Genomic DNA, 15,196 nt, shown 5'->3' on the forward strand with positions numbered 1-15,196 from the left:
CGTTGAGGCCGTAGAAGTAGCCTCTGGGGATGTAGGGGGTGATGTACAAGAAATATAAGTATGAAAGAAGTACACCCTATCGTGATAGGGTTGAAAAAAAGGGTGAGAAGTAGAAAATACGCAATATTGTTGTAATAATATTGTTGGAATGAATAATTTGCTGACAGAGTTGGTTAGGTGGCGTTGGGGCCTGTGTAGATGTACAAGAAAGCCTCCCCTGACGTCAGAGGGGGTGTGTGTTCGAAATGGTAAAGAAGAAGCGGTGAAAAGATGAGTAAAGGAAATTTTATGGTGTTATGTAGATATTTAGTAACAAAATATGATAAATGGGGAAATTAGGCAATGCAGATACGTCGTATATATTGGTCATTAGCAAGCTAAAAAGCAACGATTTAATTTTTTAGTATTAAATAAAATTTAATTTTATTCATATAAAGAAACGAATTTTTGCAATTTAAACCATCAACTAGATACGCCCACTTTCTGATAACGCGTAAAAGTATATACAGTTTTAGAATTAAGAGAAAATGATAATTTCATTTTATTCGAACGAATGTTTTGTAATTTAAAACCATCAACTGAATACACCCATAGTCCAATGGTGTGTATTTGCAAATTACTAGTTAAAAGGGGCGTAAAATTCACAAGGGATTTCCGAATTAGCTGCTATTTAAGCAAAAATCGCGGATTGCCATTTCATAGAGTTTCCGTCATTGTGAGTGTGATCAATACAACTAAAAAGTAAGTATATATTTTTTTATTTAAATATTTGCTACTTGTGTTCAGAAGTCTTTTGTCTTCTTCTTTTATGTTTAATATTATAATTTTACCTTAAAGGCCTGAAATCTACCCAACAACATAGCATTTTCTGGTAAATGCTTTTTTTCAAACCTTCTTGTGTATGTTCTTAAGTTATGAGTTTCGTTTGAGTCCTGGTCCTCGTCTACCTGCTATTACAAGCTGTAGAAACTCGTAGGTAATGCTTGAGTCCTGGTCCACGTCTTTTGTCTTCTTCTTTTATGTTTAATCTTATAATTTTTTCCTTAAAGACCTGAGATCTACATAATAGCATAGCATTTGCTGGTAAATGCTTTTTTTCCAATCTTCTTGTGCATATTCTTAAGTTACGAGTTTCGTTTGAGTCCTGGTCCACGTTTATTACATATTCTTAAGTAATGAGTTTCGTTTGAGTCCTGGTCCACGTCTACCTGCTTTTACAAGCTGTAAAAACTCGTAGGTAATGCTTGAGCCTGGTCCACGTCTTTCATCTTCTTCTTTTATGTTTAATTTAATAATTTTACCTTAAAGACTTGAAATCTACACAATAGCATAGCATTTGCTTGTAAATGCTTTTTTTTTCAGACCTTCTTGTGTATATTCTTAAGTTACGAGTTTCGTTTGAATCTTGGTCCACGTTTATTACATATTCTTAAGTTATGAGTTTCGTTTGAGTCCTGGTCCACGTCTACCTGCTTTTACAAGTAGGTAATGCTTGAGCCTGGTCCACGTCTTTCATCTTCTTCTTTTATGTTTAATTTAATAATTTTACCTTAAAGACCTGAAATCTACACAATAGCATAGCATTTGCTGGTAAATGCTTTTTTTCAGACCTTCTTGTGTATATTCTTAAGTTACGAGTTTCGTTTGAGTCCTGGTCCACGTTTATTACATATTCTTAAGTAATGAGTTTCGTTTGAGTCCTGGTCCACGTCTACCTGCTATTACAAGCTGTAGAAACTCGTAGGTAATGCATTCTATTGTATAACTATGATTTTGTAGTTTCTTCTTTTTCATCATCATATTAATGTTTTGTCATATTTTATGTTTTACTGTTACGATTTTACTTTAAAGACTTGAAATCTACACAATAGCATAGTATTTGCTGGTAAATGTTTTTTTATTATTTTAAGCCTTCTTGTGTATATTCTTAAGTTATGAGTTTTGTTTGCATCCTGGTCCACGTTAATCTTCTATTATAAGCTGTAGAAACTTGTACGTATATAACTATGAGTTTGTAGTTTCTGCAGTTATGAGTTTCGTTTGAGTCCTGGTCCACGTCTACCTGCTTTTACAAGTAGGTAACGCTTGAGCCTGGTCCACGTCTTTCATCTTCTTCTTTTATGTTTAATTTAATAATTTTACCTTAAAGACCTGAAATCTACACAATAGCATAGCATTTGCTGGTAAATGCTTTTTTTCAGACCTTCTTGTGTATATTCTTAAGTTACGAGTTTCGTTTGAGTCCTGGTCCACGTTTATTACATATTCTTAAGTAATGAGTTTCGTTTGAGTCCTGGTCCACGTCTACCTGCTATTACAAGCTGTAGAAACTCGTAGGTAATGCATTCTATTGTATAACTATGATTTTGTAGTTTCTTCTTTTTCATCATCATATTAATGTTTTGTCATATTTTATGTTTTACTGTTACGATTTTACTTTAAAGACTTGAAATCTACACAATAGCATAGTATTTGCTGGTAAATGTTTTTTTATTATTTTAAGCCTTCTTGTGTATATTCTTAAGTTATGAGTTTTGTTTGCATCCTGGTCCACGTTAATCTTCTATTATAAGCTGTAGAAATTTGTACGTATATAACTATGAGTTTGTAGTTTCTGCTTGTTTGCCATTTTATTGTTTTATATTCTTTTAAGTTTTACTGTTAGAATTTTAAGTTAGTTTTAGCTTTTTATCATCTTTTATGTTTTTACTGTTGCAATTTTACCTCAGACCTGCAAGAGACACAGTAGCGTGGTATTTGTTGGTTTTTTTGTGTACATTCTTAAGTTATGAGTGTCGTTTGTGTCCTAGTCCACGTCTACCTTGTATTACGAGCTGTAAAACTCGTATGTAATGTATCCTATTATATATAGCTATGATTTTGTAGCCTCGACCTAGATTTTTTATCTTGTTATTGTCTTTTTTCATCTTTTTTAATGATAGAATCTACACTGTAGCAAATAAACTTATATTTAAAATTATTTCAGATGGATTTAAACAAACTTAACAAAGTTTCTGTTATCCAGAAGGAGGCAAAGCCGATTAGAAAGCTGCAGCAATTGCAAGTTGACAAACCATTTAAAATAGTAAATTCTAAAATTGTCACCACAACATTTGGACAAACGGTGCTATTAGAACTAGAGGAAACTGTGGTGTTCCTACCGAAGCGGGTTACCGAGGACTACATCCCCTATATAGAACAGTTTAAGACTGAAAAGTACGCTGTCGTCTTCAGAGGCCTGGTGAGCACGGGCAAACCAAATCCAGCAGCGTCATTTGAAATAATTGAAATTTAAGAAAAAAAGAAAACTGTAAGTAGATTTTTTATATTCCAAATTTTGAAAAATGAATTCTGAGGAAATTACTATACTTAGTAGTGAGATAATTAAAAAATTTGATGAAGCTGAAAAACTACTTTTTTTAAAAAAGCGTTGTTCAGATAGAGAAAGAAAAAATTATATAAAGCAAGTTAAAAAACATATATGTTTATGCAATTTAGCTATTAAGGATGGTGATTTAAGTATAGGGACGCTACGAAAACTTCAAACTAATGTAGGGATCCTTAAAAGATTTCTAATTATACTTCAAAATTTAAATTCTGTTGCAGGTGGTGGGTTAAATATTAGACGTAAAAGTAAAGCAAAAGTTGTTTGGAGAAATATAGTATCAATTTTTCAAAGTAGAGTACAAACAGGAATAATTATTAATAAGGAGCATAAAGATATTTTACAGTTTTTTGCTGATGCTTTTAAACTATTTAAAAAAAAAATTGAATTCAACTTAAAAACAATGGGCATACTAAAGGTAAATACTACATTTTGTGGGGAATTTATCAAAAAAGCTGAAGATGTGGAAATTTTAGAAAGAAAATATTTTCAAACTAAAAATGAAATTATTGATGTGATTACCGATTTAAGTTATTGGTTTGAAGTTTTTGTTAAAGATGTTGTTTTGAACGATTTATCTGAATTTGCGGAATCTCAAAGTGGTTGGGCACTGAATAAAATTATATCTTTAGAAATAAACATTAATAAATTTGAAATGGCTAAAGGAGCCTCATCGTATATTCAATTGCATCCGAAAGTTGCTAAAAAACGAGCTTGTATTAATGTTAAGAATAACGACCAGGCTTGTTTTGCTTGGGCTATTGTATCAGCATTATATTCAGTTAACGTAAACGCTAACCAAACTAATTCATACCCTCACTACACCAAAGTTCTTAATTTAAAAGGTCTTACATTTCCAGTAACTCTAAATCAAATTCCCCTCTTTGAAAAAAATAATGAAAATATTTCTGTTAACGTTTTCGAGCTAAATGTTAAAGACGAGCATTTCAACTTTTCAGTGCTTCCTGTAAGATTAACTAAACACAAACGAGAAAAACATGTCAATTTATTGATAGTTCAAAATAAATATTATTTTAATAATGAAGTGGACAACGTCGGACCATGGAGTGGTGGACGTGATGAAGATATAATACATTTTCACTATATTTGGATAAAAGATTTAGGTAAACTTGTCAAATCACAACTTTCTAAACACCATGGAAAAAAATTTATATGTGATAGATGTCTTAATTATTTTTATACAAAAGAAAAGTTGGATGCTCATACCATCTACTGTGAAAAGATAGATGACTGCAAAATAAGTTTCACCAAGGAACCATATGTTAAATTTAAAAATTTTGTTTACAAAGAAAAATTGCCGTTCCTAGTATATGCAGATTTTGAATCACTGCTCGTTCCTCTGCGCGTATCCCACCCAATACCATCAACTACATCAACGTATCCATATCAAAGACACACAGCGTACAGTGCTGGATTATATTTTAAGTGTAATTATGACGATAATTTATCATTTTATAAAAGCCGTGTGGGTATGGATTGTATGTCATGGTTTTCACATGAAATTGATAACTTGGCTCAATTTATTTATTCAAAATTAATAGATATTCAACCCATGAACGTTGAAGTAAGTTTAAAAGATGCTACTGAGAGATGCCACATTTGCAATAGAAAATTTTTGGAAAAGGATCATATTGTAAAAGACCATTGTCATTTGACTGGCAATTTTAGAGGTTTTGCACATAGTGGGTGCAATTTAAATTATAAGAAATCATTTGTGGTTCCAATAGCCTTCCACAATATGAGTGGTTACGACTCACATTTCATAATAAAGGATTTAGCGAAAATGTACCACATTTCCATTTTACCCATCAACAAAGAAAAATATATTAGTTTCACAGTTTACCATAAAAAGACAAATATTAGTTTCCGTTTCATTGATACTTTTAGATTTATGGGGAGTTCATTAGATAGCCTAGTTTCAACTTTGAAGCCAGAAAATTTCGGAATTTTAAGAAAACAATTTCCAAATTTAGATGATGAAACGTTCAAGTTGTTAACTAAAAAAGGAGTGTTCTTTTATGATTATTTAGATAAAATTGAACGGTTGGATGAAACAAAGTTGCCAAATAAAGAAAAATTTTACAATAAACTGAACGATGAGCATATATCAGATTTAAATTATGCTCACGCTAAATTAGTTTGGGAGAAATTTAACATGAAAACTCTTTGGGATTACAGTAATTTATACATGAAGACAGATATACTTCTTTTGGCTGTAGTTTTCGAAACTTTTAGAGACACATGCTACAAGACATATGGGTTAGATCCAGGACACTATTATACCATCCCGGGTTTCACATGGGATGCAATGCTTAAGTATACAGGATGTCACTTGGAAACTATACAAGATGTTGATATGCTTTTATTCTATGAACGAGGTATACGTGGAGGTATCTCACAGTGTTGTAACCGTATGGGGGAGGCTAACAACAAATACATGATGAATTACGATCCAACTAAACCTTCTAAATATCTCATGTATCTTGATGTTAACAATTTATATGGTTGGGCGATGAGTGAACCACTCCCTTATGGAGGTTTCCATTGGGATGATACAAATATCGATGTTATGTCAATACCCGACGATGCAAAAGAGGGATACATACTTGAAGTTGATCTCTCTTACCCAGAAAACTTACATGACCACCATAAAGATTTACCGTTTTGTGTAGAACATTGCAAACTTCCTGGTTCCAAACAATCTAAACTCTTGTCTACTCTGCACAATAAAACTAACTACGTTATTCACTACAGGAACCTAAAACAGGCTATATCACATGGATTAGTTCTTACTAGAATTCATAAGGTATTGAGATTTAAGCAGATGGCTTGGTTAAAAGGTTACATTGCTCTTAATACACAATTGAGGGCTCAAGCTAAAACAAGCTTTGAGAAAAACTTATACAAACTCATGAATAACGCTGTATTCGGAAAAACTATGGAAAACCAGAGGAAGCATAGGTTGGTAAAATTAGTCAATAAATGGCAGGGACGAATAGGTGCTCGAAATTTGATTGCTAGCCCGAAGTTTCATAGTCGCGTTATTTTCGATGAATCATTAATGGCAGTAGAATTAAAGAAAACTGAAATTATTTTCAATAAACCATTGTATGTTGGAATGACAATCTTAGAACTGTCTAAAATCTGCATATATGAATTTCATTATGACTATATGTTACAAAAATTCCCATTAAATCAAAATAAATTGCTTTATATTGATACTGATGGACTGATTTATGAAACTGAATGTAATGATATATACGAGGAAATGATTAAGACTGATATTCATAGATTTGATACAAGCGATTATCCTCCAAAGAATCCTTGGAATATTCCTTTAGTAAACAAAAAAGTGCCTGGTCTAATGAAAGATGAGAATAACTCAAAAATCATGACTCACTTCATAGGTCTTCGTTCAAAGCAATATACATATAAAGTGGCTGGAGAGAAAGATGTTAAAAAGTCAAAAGGGGTTAAGATGAATGTTGTAAAGACTAAAATTAACTTTGATGATTATTTAAATTGTTTGAAACATTTTCGTGAAACTGTCGAATCAAAATCACTTTTTTATGCAACACAGCGTTGTATACAATCCAAATTACATGAAGTTTACAGTATTGAGCAAACTAAAATAGCCTTAAACCCTTTTGATGATAAACGGTACTTACTGTCGAACACTTTTGATACTTTACCATGGGGTCACTATAGTATAACACATAGGTGAATTCATTTTTCAGATTTGGAGATGGAAAGTCTACAAAATTTATGTATAAGCACTATTATCAAAAACACACATGAAATTTCAAAATTTATTAGCAGATCGCCTTTACCATGGGTGTTAACGGAAAAAATAGTTCAACAATTTAGTAAAATTAAATGGACGCAAATTAAAACTAACCCCGTTCCTTATGAACCTTTTCAAGTTTGTGACTTTGAGAATCATGATCTAGAATTAAATATTTCACCAGCACTTCGTCAGGCAATTATAGATTGTGAGGATTTTGAATCTTTTGCACTTAATGATTACTATTGTTTATGGTTTAGGTATTATAAAATATCAAAATATAATTTGCTACTCTGTCGCCCATGTTACAGAGTATTTAAATTAATTTTCTCTGAAAAACAAAAATGTCTAAAAGCTGTATCTGATAATTTTCATGTTAGTTGCTTAGCGTCAGACTTGCATTTGATATTTAGAAAAAAATCATCCTGGTGTCAAAATGGTTTTTGTGAAGTACTCTTTGAACTAAAGGATAGATATGATTGTGAGGAGGATTTACACGGAAATCATAATCAAAGAGTAAGATTCTCCAACATTTAAGATGTTAATAAAATTTAACTTTTTGCTAAAGACGATCTGTATATTTGTATATCTGTAAAATGTAAATAATAAAAAACTTTCTTGTAAAATAATTATTTACTTTTTTTTTTTTTTAGTTGTATTGATCATAACCACAAAAATGTTAACTCTATCAAAACGAATACGATTTTACGATTAACGAATAACGAACGAATAACGAACGAATAACGAATAAAAGACTTTTTTGTAAAATATTCTTTATTTTTATTTACCTTTTCCCAATACAAACTCCCATTTAGACATTAATTATTTATAATATAAATTTAGTTTAGCTAATAAGGATTTCAGTTGTTTTATTAATCCATTATCTGGACAAGGGAACCCTAACATATTCCAATTAAAAGTACCTTTTTCAATGACACTTCTTGTAAATTCATTAAACTTGTAATAAATGTTTTGCTTTAAGAAATATATATGCCCATCAATATAATTAAATGCTGATGTAATATCATTTGGTATTCCTGGAAAAATGTCACTAATACGTCCTCTTGAGATAACGCCTTTATCATTAAATTCAATAAATGAGCCATCAAAACAAACAAATTTTTTTCCTGAATTTGTTTGAAATAAACCGGTAATACTTCTTGCGTTATTTACTTCAGGTACCATGTTATCTGTATGTATTCTTAAGCTAGGAAATGCTGCTGCGTATATACGATTCCTACTTACACCAATTAAATCTCCATTGGTACTTTGAAAAACATGTGTTACGTTCGTAATTCCCCTTGGCAAATATCTTATAAATTGTTCAGCATTGGCGGGTATCTTTTCATTATTTAAGTCATATTTCCATATCAGATCCTTACTTACTATATACATTCGGTATGTTGGAAATGATGGAGCGTATGCTAAAAATATTAAATCTGGGTATTCTAATTCACATACATTCGTTATGGCATTTTGCATCGATTTATTACTCCTAGCTATTGTGGTTGCCTTACTCCTAGATCTTTCTGTTGTGGTTGTCTTTAAAGTTGGTGAACTGACCCTAGTAACAACAGGTTGAGTTGGAATAGATGCAGATTTAGTTTTAGGTCCATATAACTCTTCTAAGCCCATTTTATCATCTTCAGATATGTTGGTAGGTAAAGCTTGATAAAACGGATACATTACAGCTTTCCTATCGCTACTATGCGATAAACCTAAAGCGTGACCAACTTCATGAAGAAGGACAGCAAAGAAATTTGTTCGACCCTCCGCTGTAGAATTCAAACTGAAATCCCATGTTAGATTGCTATTCATATGAATTTCTATGCATCCAGTTACTGGTGGAAAATAAGAATGTGCCAATACACCACTTGTAAATGTATAAGGACATGCGCTGTTACCCTGACAATTATATCGAAAATAGTGCTGCTTTGGAACGACTGTTATAGTTATATCCGGATTTGGATTTGGGACTTGCAGATAAGTAAACTTAAATTTTGATGCTTCTTCCCATATCTTAAATACTCTTTTAGCGACTTCCAAAGCTGTAGGAGTAAATTGGGGAAAATACCATTTTATATCAAATTTTTTCCATGCTGATTTTACAGCGTACGCATTGTCTCCTTGTGTACATCTTGGTTTCTGCATTAACTCCACAGTTTCTCTATTTAATTTTCCATCCACAGGTAAATTATATTTTTCTTGAAACTTTTGCAGTATTTCAGCAATATCAGTGTGTGCAGTTTCACTTGTGGTGATATAACCATATTGTTCTAACCATGACACCGCATTTGTCTCGTTAAAATTTTCACCTAAGCAAAAACTTACGATGCCAGTTACGATGAGCAGAACAACTTTATTGGTTTGCATCTCGAATGATACTGATTCAAATAAAAAGAATCAGTTTAATACAAGTAAAAGTTGACACTCTTTGACCCCACCAACTTGACTAATCTTATTTTTAATTTTAAATAAATAAAACAATAGATACATATTTTACAAGCTTTATTAAATTCTTTCAAGATCATTAGCGATCCTATGTTTACAGAAAAATATAAGTTGTCCTAACGCCACATGTTGTAAAGTATATCCTTCACGTGCAAATCTATACAACTTTTGAATGGCGTCAAAACACGTATAATTTTGATTACTAAAACTATCTCGAACAATATTAAGCGTATTATAATAAAAATTTGGAAATTCAATAGTCTCTAACATTGTCACATACGGTGTTAAAAGTTCGTTGTTTGCTTCTAAAAGGGTGTTCACTTGCATTTCTGAGAGACAAAAGTTAATGTCATGCTTGGTTATTTCGAGGAATTTGATGTTGTCGTAGATTATTTGTCGAATTCTGCAATAGTCACCGCACTGAATTTCAGCAGGATCATCAGAAACGGTTACGTTCTCATAGAAAAAACTATTCTCATTGAGTTGGGTAATTAATTGTTCCCATTCATATGTACTGAAAGATATTTTCTGCCATGGTGATTTCCACATAATTATCGCAGGAGTGTATGTTCTGGCTGGACTTAGACCACATCCAATTTGGTATGATTCATTTAAAAACTGTGTGTACAGCAGGTAATGGGTCTCGTTCTTGGCCGCTTCTTCGTACTTCTCTAGGAGTACATCCAGCTCACGGTCATAGCCTTCAAATACGATTGATGTTTCGGATGATGGTGAAAGGGTGACATCATACTCGCTGCCGCTTGAGTATCCAGTATCTTGGGAATACATTTTGACTAGCTAACTGACTGCAACAAACTGAGAAAAGAAAAACGTGTTTCTACGTGTTTATCCTCAATTTTTCATACTTCTGTTCCCCCACCTTTTAGATGACGGCGTCATTATCAATCCAACTATTATATTTTGCATCAAGGCCAAGCCATTTGACGTACATTTTTTTATCTTTGCGACGTAAAACTTTTTCAACTAAGTAAATATCAGGATTGGCTGTTTTCTGTAATTCTTCATTGTAAAATGCTCCTTTTATAGGTATGCCTTGCATGTCTTCGAGCATGTATGTTGCAGGGTTGGTAATATTAATTTTAGTAACTTTGAATAATTCTGTTGTCCAACTTGGAACGTACCCCTTGTCGAATAACATTTTGGTTTTGCTGATGCGTACAATGTCACCAACTTTAAATTTTCGTGGACCTGCGATTTTTAAATACCTAAACTTGTTATTTAAAATCTTCTTTTCATTGGATTTGTTCACTTGTGATGGTTTATATCCCGTTTTTGAATGCTTTGTATTGTTGTATTCAGACGTAACTTTGGGTAATATGTCAATCCACTTGTATGTACCGTGTAAGCTGAAATACTTGTATAGTTTGGATTTCAACGTTCTAATGACGCGTTCAGCTATGGCTGCTTTCATGGTAGTGAAAACAGAGTAGTGATTTATTTTATGTTTTTTCATTAAATTTTGAAACTTGTTGTTGTAAAATTCAGTTCCCTGATCCGACTGCAGATTTTTCGGTGTTCGTTTACTGTGTTTGAGTATATCCGAAAATGCTTGAGTTAGCTCTTCACCCGTTTTTGTCTTTAATGGACGAGTCCAAAGGTATTTCGAGAAACAATCGATAACAACTAAAATGAATTTAAAATTTCTATTGTTATGAGAATGAGATCGCATTTCAGCCAAGTCCATCTGCCATAAATCGTCTAAGCCTTTAATGATTGTACGTCGTCTCGGATATTTTTTTCGTGCTTGCTTATGGAGCTCGTTAACCAGTTCTATCTTCTCTTTGGAATTGGCCATGCCTACCTTCTAACGCTTTACCTCTTTGGACTAAAGGGTTTAAATATGTGTTTAATATAGTAAGTGAGTCTTGTATTTATTTTACTGCTGCAGATAAACGTTCATCCAGCTCGAACAAAGTCTTTGACAGATCTGATACTTTATTATCTAATAAAGATCTCATATCCGATTCATCTCGAATACTTTTCTGCCATTGCTCAATATTATGAATCCTATTATCATTTATTGTTTGCATATCTAACTGTAACTCGCTTCGTAATGTATTATGGTTTTACGTTTCATCTTTTTTACATCGGACATCACTCTTCCAAAACTTTTAATCTTCTAACGCTTTAAGTCATTGTTTTCAATGAATTCTTCTATTACCTTAATACGAATTTTCAAATCTTGTGAATTAAGATCCATTGTTTTAATCTTTTTTTCTATTTCCAGAGCTTTCATCATATTTTGTGTAGTTTGGTAGGCAGCATCCGTAAGACTCTTCTCCATTTCATGTTTAAATATATTTAGATCATTTTTAAAATTATGTATGTCTTTTGATAAATCAGATATTTTCAAACCAACCAATTTATTGTCATCAGCTAACCCATTAATCGATTTATTAAAACTGCTTTCAATTTTGTTAATTGAGTTCGAGATTTTTTGTTCAAGTTGAGCATCTTTTGCATTATATTCATTGTGTATCAAATTAAACTTTTTTCTTAAAAAAGTTTTGACATTAACAATTTGATCATCTACGTATTTCTTATTGGAAATATGTATACCTGCTACAGGAGGATCTCGTTTAATATCCTTATTGACTGCATGTATCTGGTTTTGTAAATCCAAAATGGATTGCTTTAAACCATCACGTAGCTTTTTAACAACTTGTTCGTTAGAACGATAATGATGACGACCAAACTTGTCAACACTCATATTGAAAATGATATCCAATAATCCAACCTAACATTAATATATAATATCTGCTTCACGTAATTCGGTGATAATGGCAACAATTTCGTTATTGTGGGATGTGTTTCCTGCTTCTTGGGAAGCAATCAGCAATTTTAATCTGTCACATAGTTCGTTTGGATCATCCCAATACACATATTCAATAGGATTATCATTGTAGATCAAATGGGAATCATCGAGTCCTGACCCTTTGTAGCTAGATGGTGAAGATAACGATGTTCGAGGAGACGTTGACGATGAACGAGTCGCTTTTGCTAAACGGGCGAGACCTTCGAAAGGTGGTCTCTTTAATGCAGTAGATCGAGTTTTTGGTGGTGATTTCTTCGTTGTTGCATCGATAGGTTTAAATAGTGGCTTAATAATATGATGATATTTTTCTCCAGTTGCACCTTTAAGACGACCTATAGCATCCAGATGAGCTCCTGTACTATTTAATAAACTTTTATAGTGTTTTAAATCATTATCATCATAATATTCTGGACTATTATAAAAAATTAGTTGATATAAACCTGGCGTTCCCGGTACCCATCCTCCTCCCTCACTACCATCACTGATGACTTCTACACTACCTTTGTTTTTGTTAAAGTTTATTCGCCGTTTACCTAACATCCAACCAATTTCGTCATTGTATATAGGTCCATAGTTTTTATCAATTTTATCGTCTTTCATCCAAAACTCTTTTATATATTTATGACTCATTGGAGGATATTGCTCGATATATTCATCAATAACCTCTTTCGAAACATTATCAGGATCAAAAATTTCATGTTCGTTAGGTCGATCAGTTGATACTGCATCCGAAAATACATCGTCATCGCCGGCTTCTTTTTTCATCTCTTCCTCCGTTTTCACCTCTTCCTTTTTGACATGATTAAGTTTGTTATTAATAGCATGATGCAACGTTTTTGAGGATTGCGCAATATCTTTTAAAGGTTTAGCAATGGGTTTAAAGAGTTTATTTAGCGACTCATCTTGTTCTGTTTTACCTAACTTTAGTGCCAAATACTTTTTGCGAATAACCCGAGCTAGTTCAACAACTTTACGCTTGCGTGCAGCTACCTCTTTGTCTGACATATTGTTATACAATGAGTGTGTTTCGAGCATACCTACAATTTTATAAATTTGTCAAAGCCTTTACGATATCGTCCTTTAGAAATATCGAACTCCTTAACAATGACGAACGTACCATATTTGTCTTTCCAACATTCAGAACAAAATTGTTTAAATTGGTCAAATGTCATGTCAGGTGAGACGTGATCATCAAAGACGTGTTTTAAATTGAGCTCATCCTGTTTAAACAATACAATAAGGTTTGCATTATCACGTAGGAGTTGTTTACCTGCTCGACTGTATGATTGACATAGGTATGCACAATCAATATCTTTATGTCTGCCCATACAGTAATATTCACGTATTGTTTGTTGTGGATCCGTTGATACATCATCAAAAATGAAAATAGAATTTGGTTTAGCTTCACTGGGACTTATTACATCATCATTATCTTTAAATGGAAAATAGCCCACTTCTTTTATAGAGTCCAACACTTCTTTCAAAAATTGATACTTAGGTTGAAACAACGACTTTGAATAAACGTAAACATTTTTGAATTTAGCGCCATTTAGATCAAACAATAATGCCAACATAACATTAGTTTTTCCACATCCACTTGGACCACATATGATAGCACGAAAAGAATGTGGTAGCAATGCGCCATGTTTACTGGTTCTTGTCATGTTATCGACAAAATCCAAGTTTTCCACTACTAGTGTCTTATCTTGCTGAACTACATTCATCTTGTGATTGAGATGTATTTTATACACTTGGTTATATAAAGAAATTTTTGTAAGAAACAATCCATTTCAATGTTGGTCGTTCAAGGTGAAGGAGTTTTGAATTCTCTGATCAATAGTCTACCATTTGAATTGCACGCTCCTGGCTACCAATATCTAGGGCCTGGAACAAAATTACAGAACCGTCTAGCTCGTGGAGATCCTGGGATAAATCCATTAGATCGAGCTGCGAGAAATCACGATATCGCATATTCCCAAAGTAATTCATTGAAAGATCGACATAAAGCAGATTGGGTGTTGGAAAACAAAGCGTGGGAACGAGTTAAAGCAAAAGACGCATCTTTGGGTGAAAAAGCTACTGCCTGGTTGACTACTACAGCGATGAAAGCTAAACGAAAACTGGGTATGGGTATGAAACATGGTAAAGGTGTTGGTTCATTTAGGCGACATGTTCTGCAACCAATTATCAGAAAATTGAAACGATCTCCTCCGTTACCAAATCTGCGCAAATCAGCCATTCTTGCACTTGCAGCAGCTAGAGCAGCTGTTAAGAACGTAGGTGGGAAAAAGAATATACGGGTACCAAGAATCATTCCATTGGAACCAAAATCAGGTGGTATTTTACCTTTAATCCCCATCTTTGCAGGCTTATCAGCTCTCGGTAGTTTGGCGGGGGGCGCAAGCGCAATCGCCAAGACTGTAATTGATTCAAAGAATGCTCAAAAGAAACTAGAAGAGGATAAACGTCACAATAAAGCTATGGAACATCTAGGCAAAGGATTATACCTTCGCAAAAACGCTAAAGGTGGCTTTGGATTATATTTAAAGAAGTCAAAAAACTCCCGCTGAAGCTACCTAATAGACCTTTAACTAATGTGGACTTGATTAAATTTGCTAAAATACTTAAAATTACAAATTTTCGTGGTGTGTTTATGAGAGATAATTTACCGCGTAACCCTCGTAAACATGAATGTGCTATAATTAATCTCGACATTTCA

The 15,196-nt window shown here is 33.0% G+C and overlaps 2 protein-coding genes across 2 annotated transcripts; one reads left to right on the forward strand and one right to left on the reverse strand.

The window, feature by feature from the left end:
* Positions 1-684: 684 nt before the first annotated feature.
* On the forward strand, positions 685-7,958 carry LOC140452645 (uncharacterized). Its single transcript, XM_072546967.1, has 2 exons — positions 685-741; positions 2,987-7,958. The coding sequence occupies exon 2, from the start codon at positions 3,345-3,347 to the stop codon at positions 7,128-7,130; it is 3,786 nt and encodes a 1,261-aa protein (XP_072403068.1). The 5' UTR covers positions 685-741; positions 2,987-3,344; the 3' UTR covers positions 7,131-7,958.
* A 54-nt stretch (positions 7,959-8,012) lies between these two features.
* Positions 8,013-9,563, reverse strand: LOC140434405 (matrix metalloproteinase-16-like). The gene has a single exon (XM_072522646.1). The coding sequence runs from the start codon at positions 9,561-9,563 to the stop codon at positions 8,013-8,015; it is 1,551 nt and encodes a 516-aa protein (XP_072378747.1).
* Positions 9,564-15,196: the final 5,633 nt, after the last annotated feature.

Source organism: Diabrotica undecimpunctata, chromosome 1, assembly GCF_040954645.1.
Source record: "Diabrotica undecimpunctata isolate CICGRU chromosome 1, icDiaUnde3, whole genome shotgun sequence".
NCBI lineage: Eukaryota > Metazoa > Arthropoda > Insecta > Coleoptera > Chrysomelidae > Diabrotica > Diabrotica undecimpunctata.

Coding starts and splice junctions, on each gene's coding strand:
- LOC140452645 (XM_072546967.1), top strand. CDS start 3,345: ATGAATTCTGAGGAAATTACTATACTTAGTAGTGAGATAATTAAAAAA.
- LOC140434405 (XM_072522646.1), bottom strand. CDS start 9,563: ATGCAAACCAATAAAGTTGTTCTGCTCATCGTAACTGGCATCGTAAGT.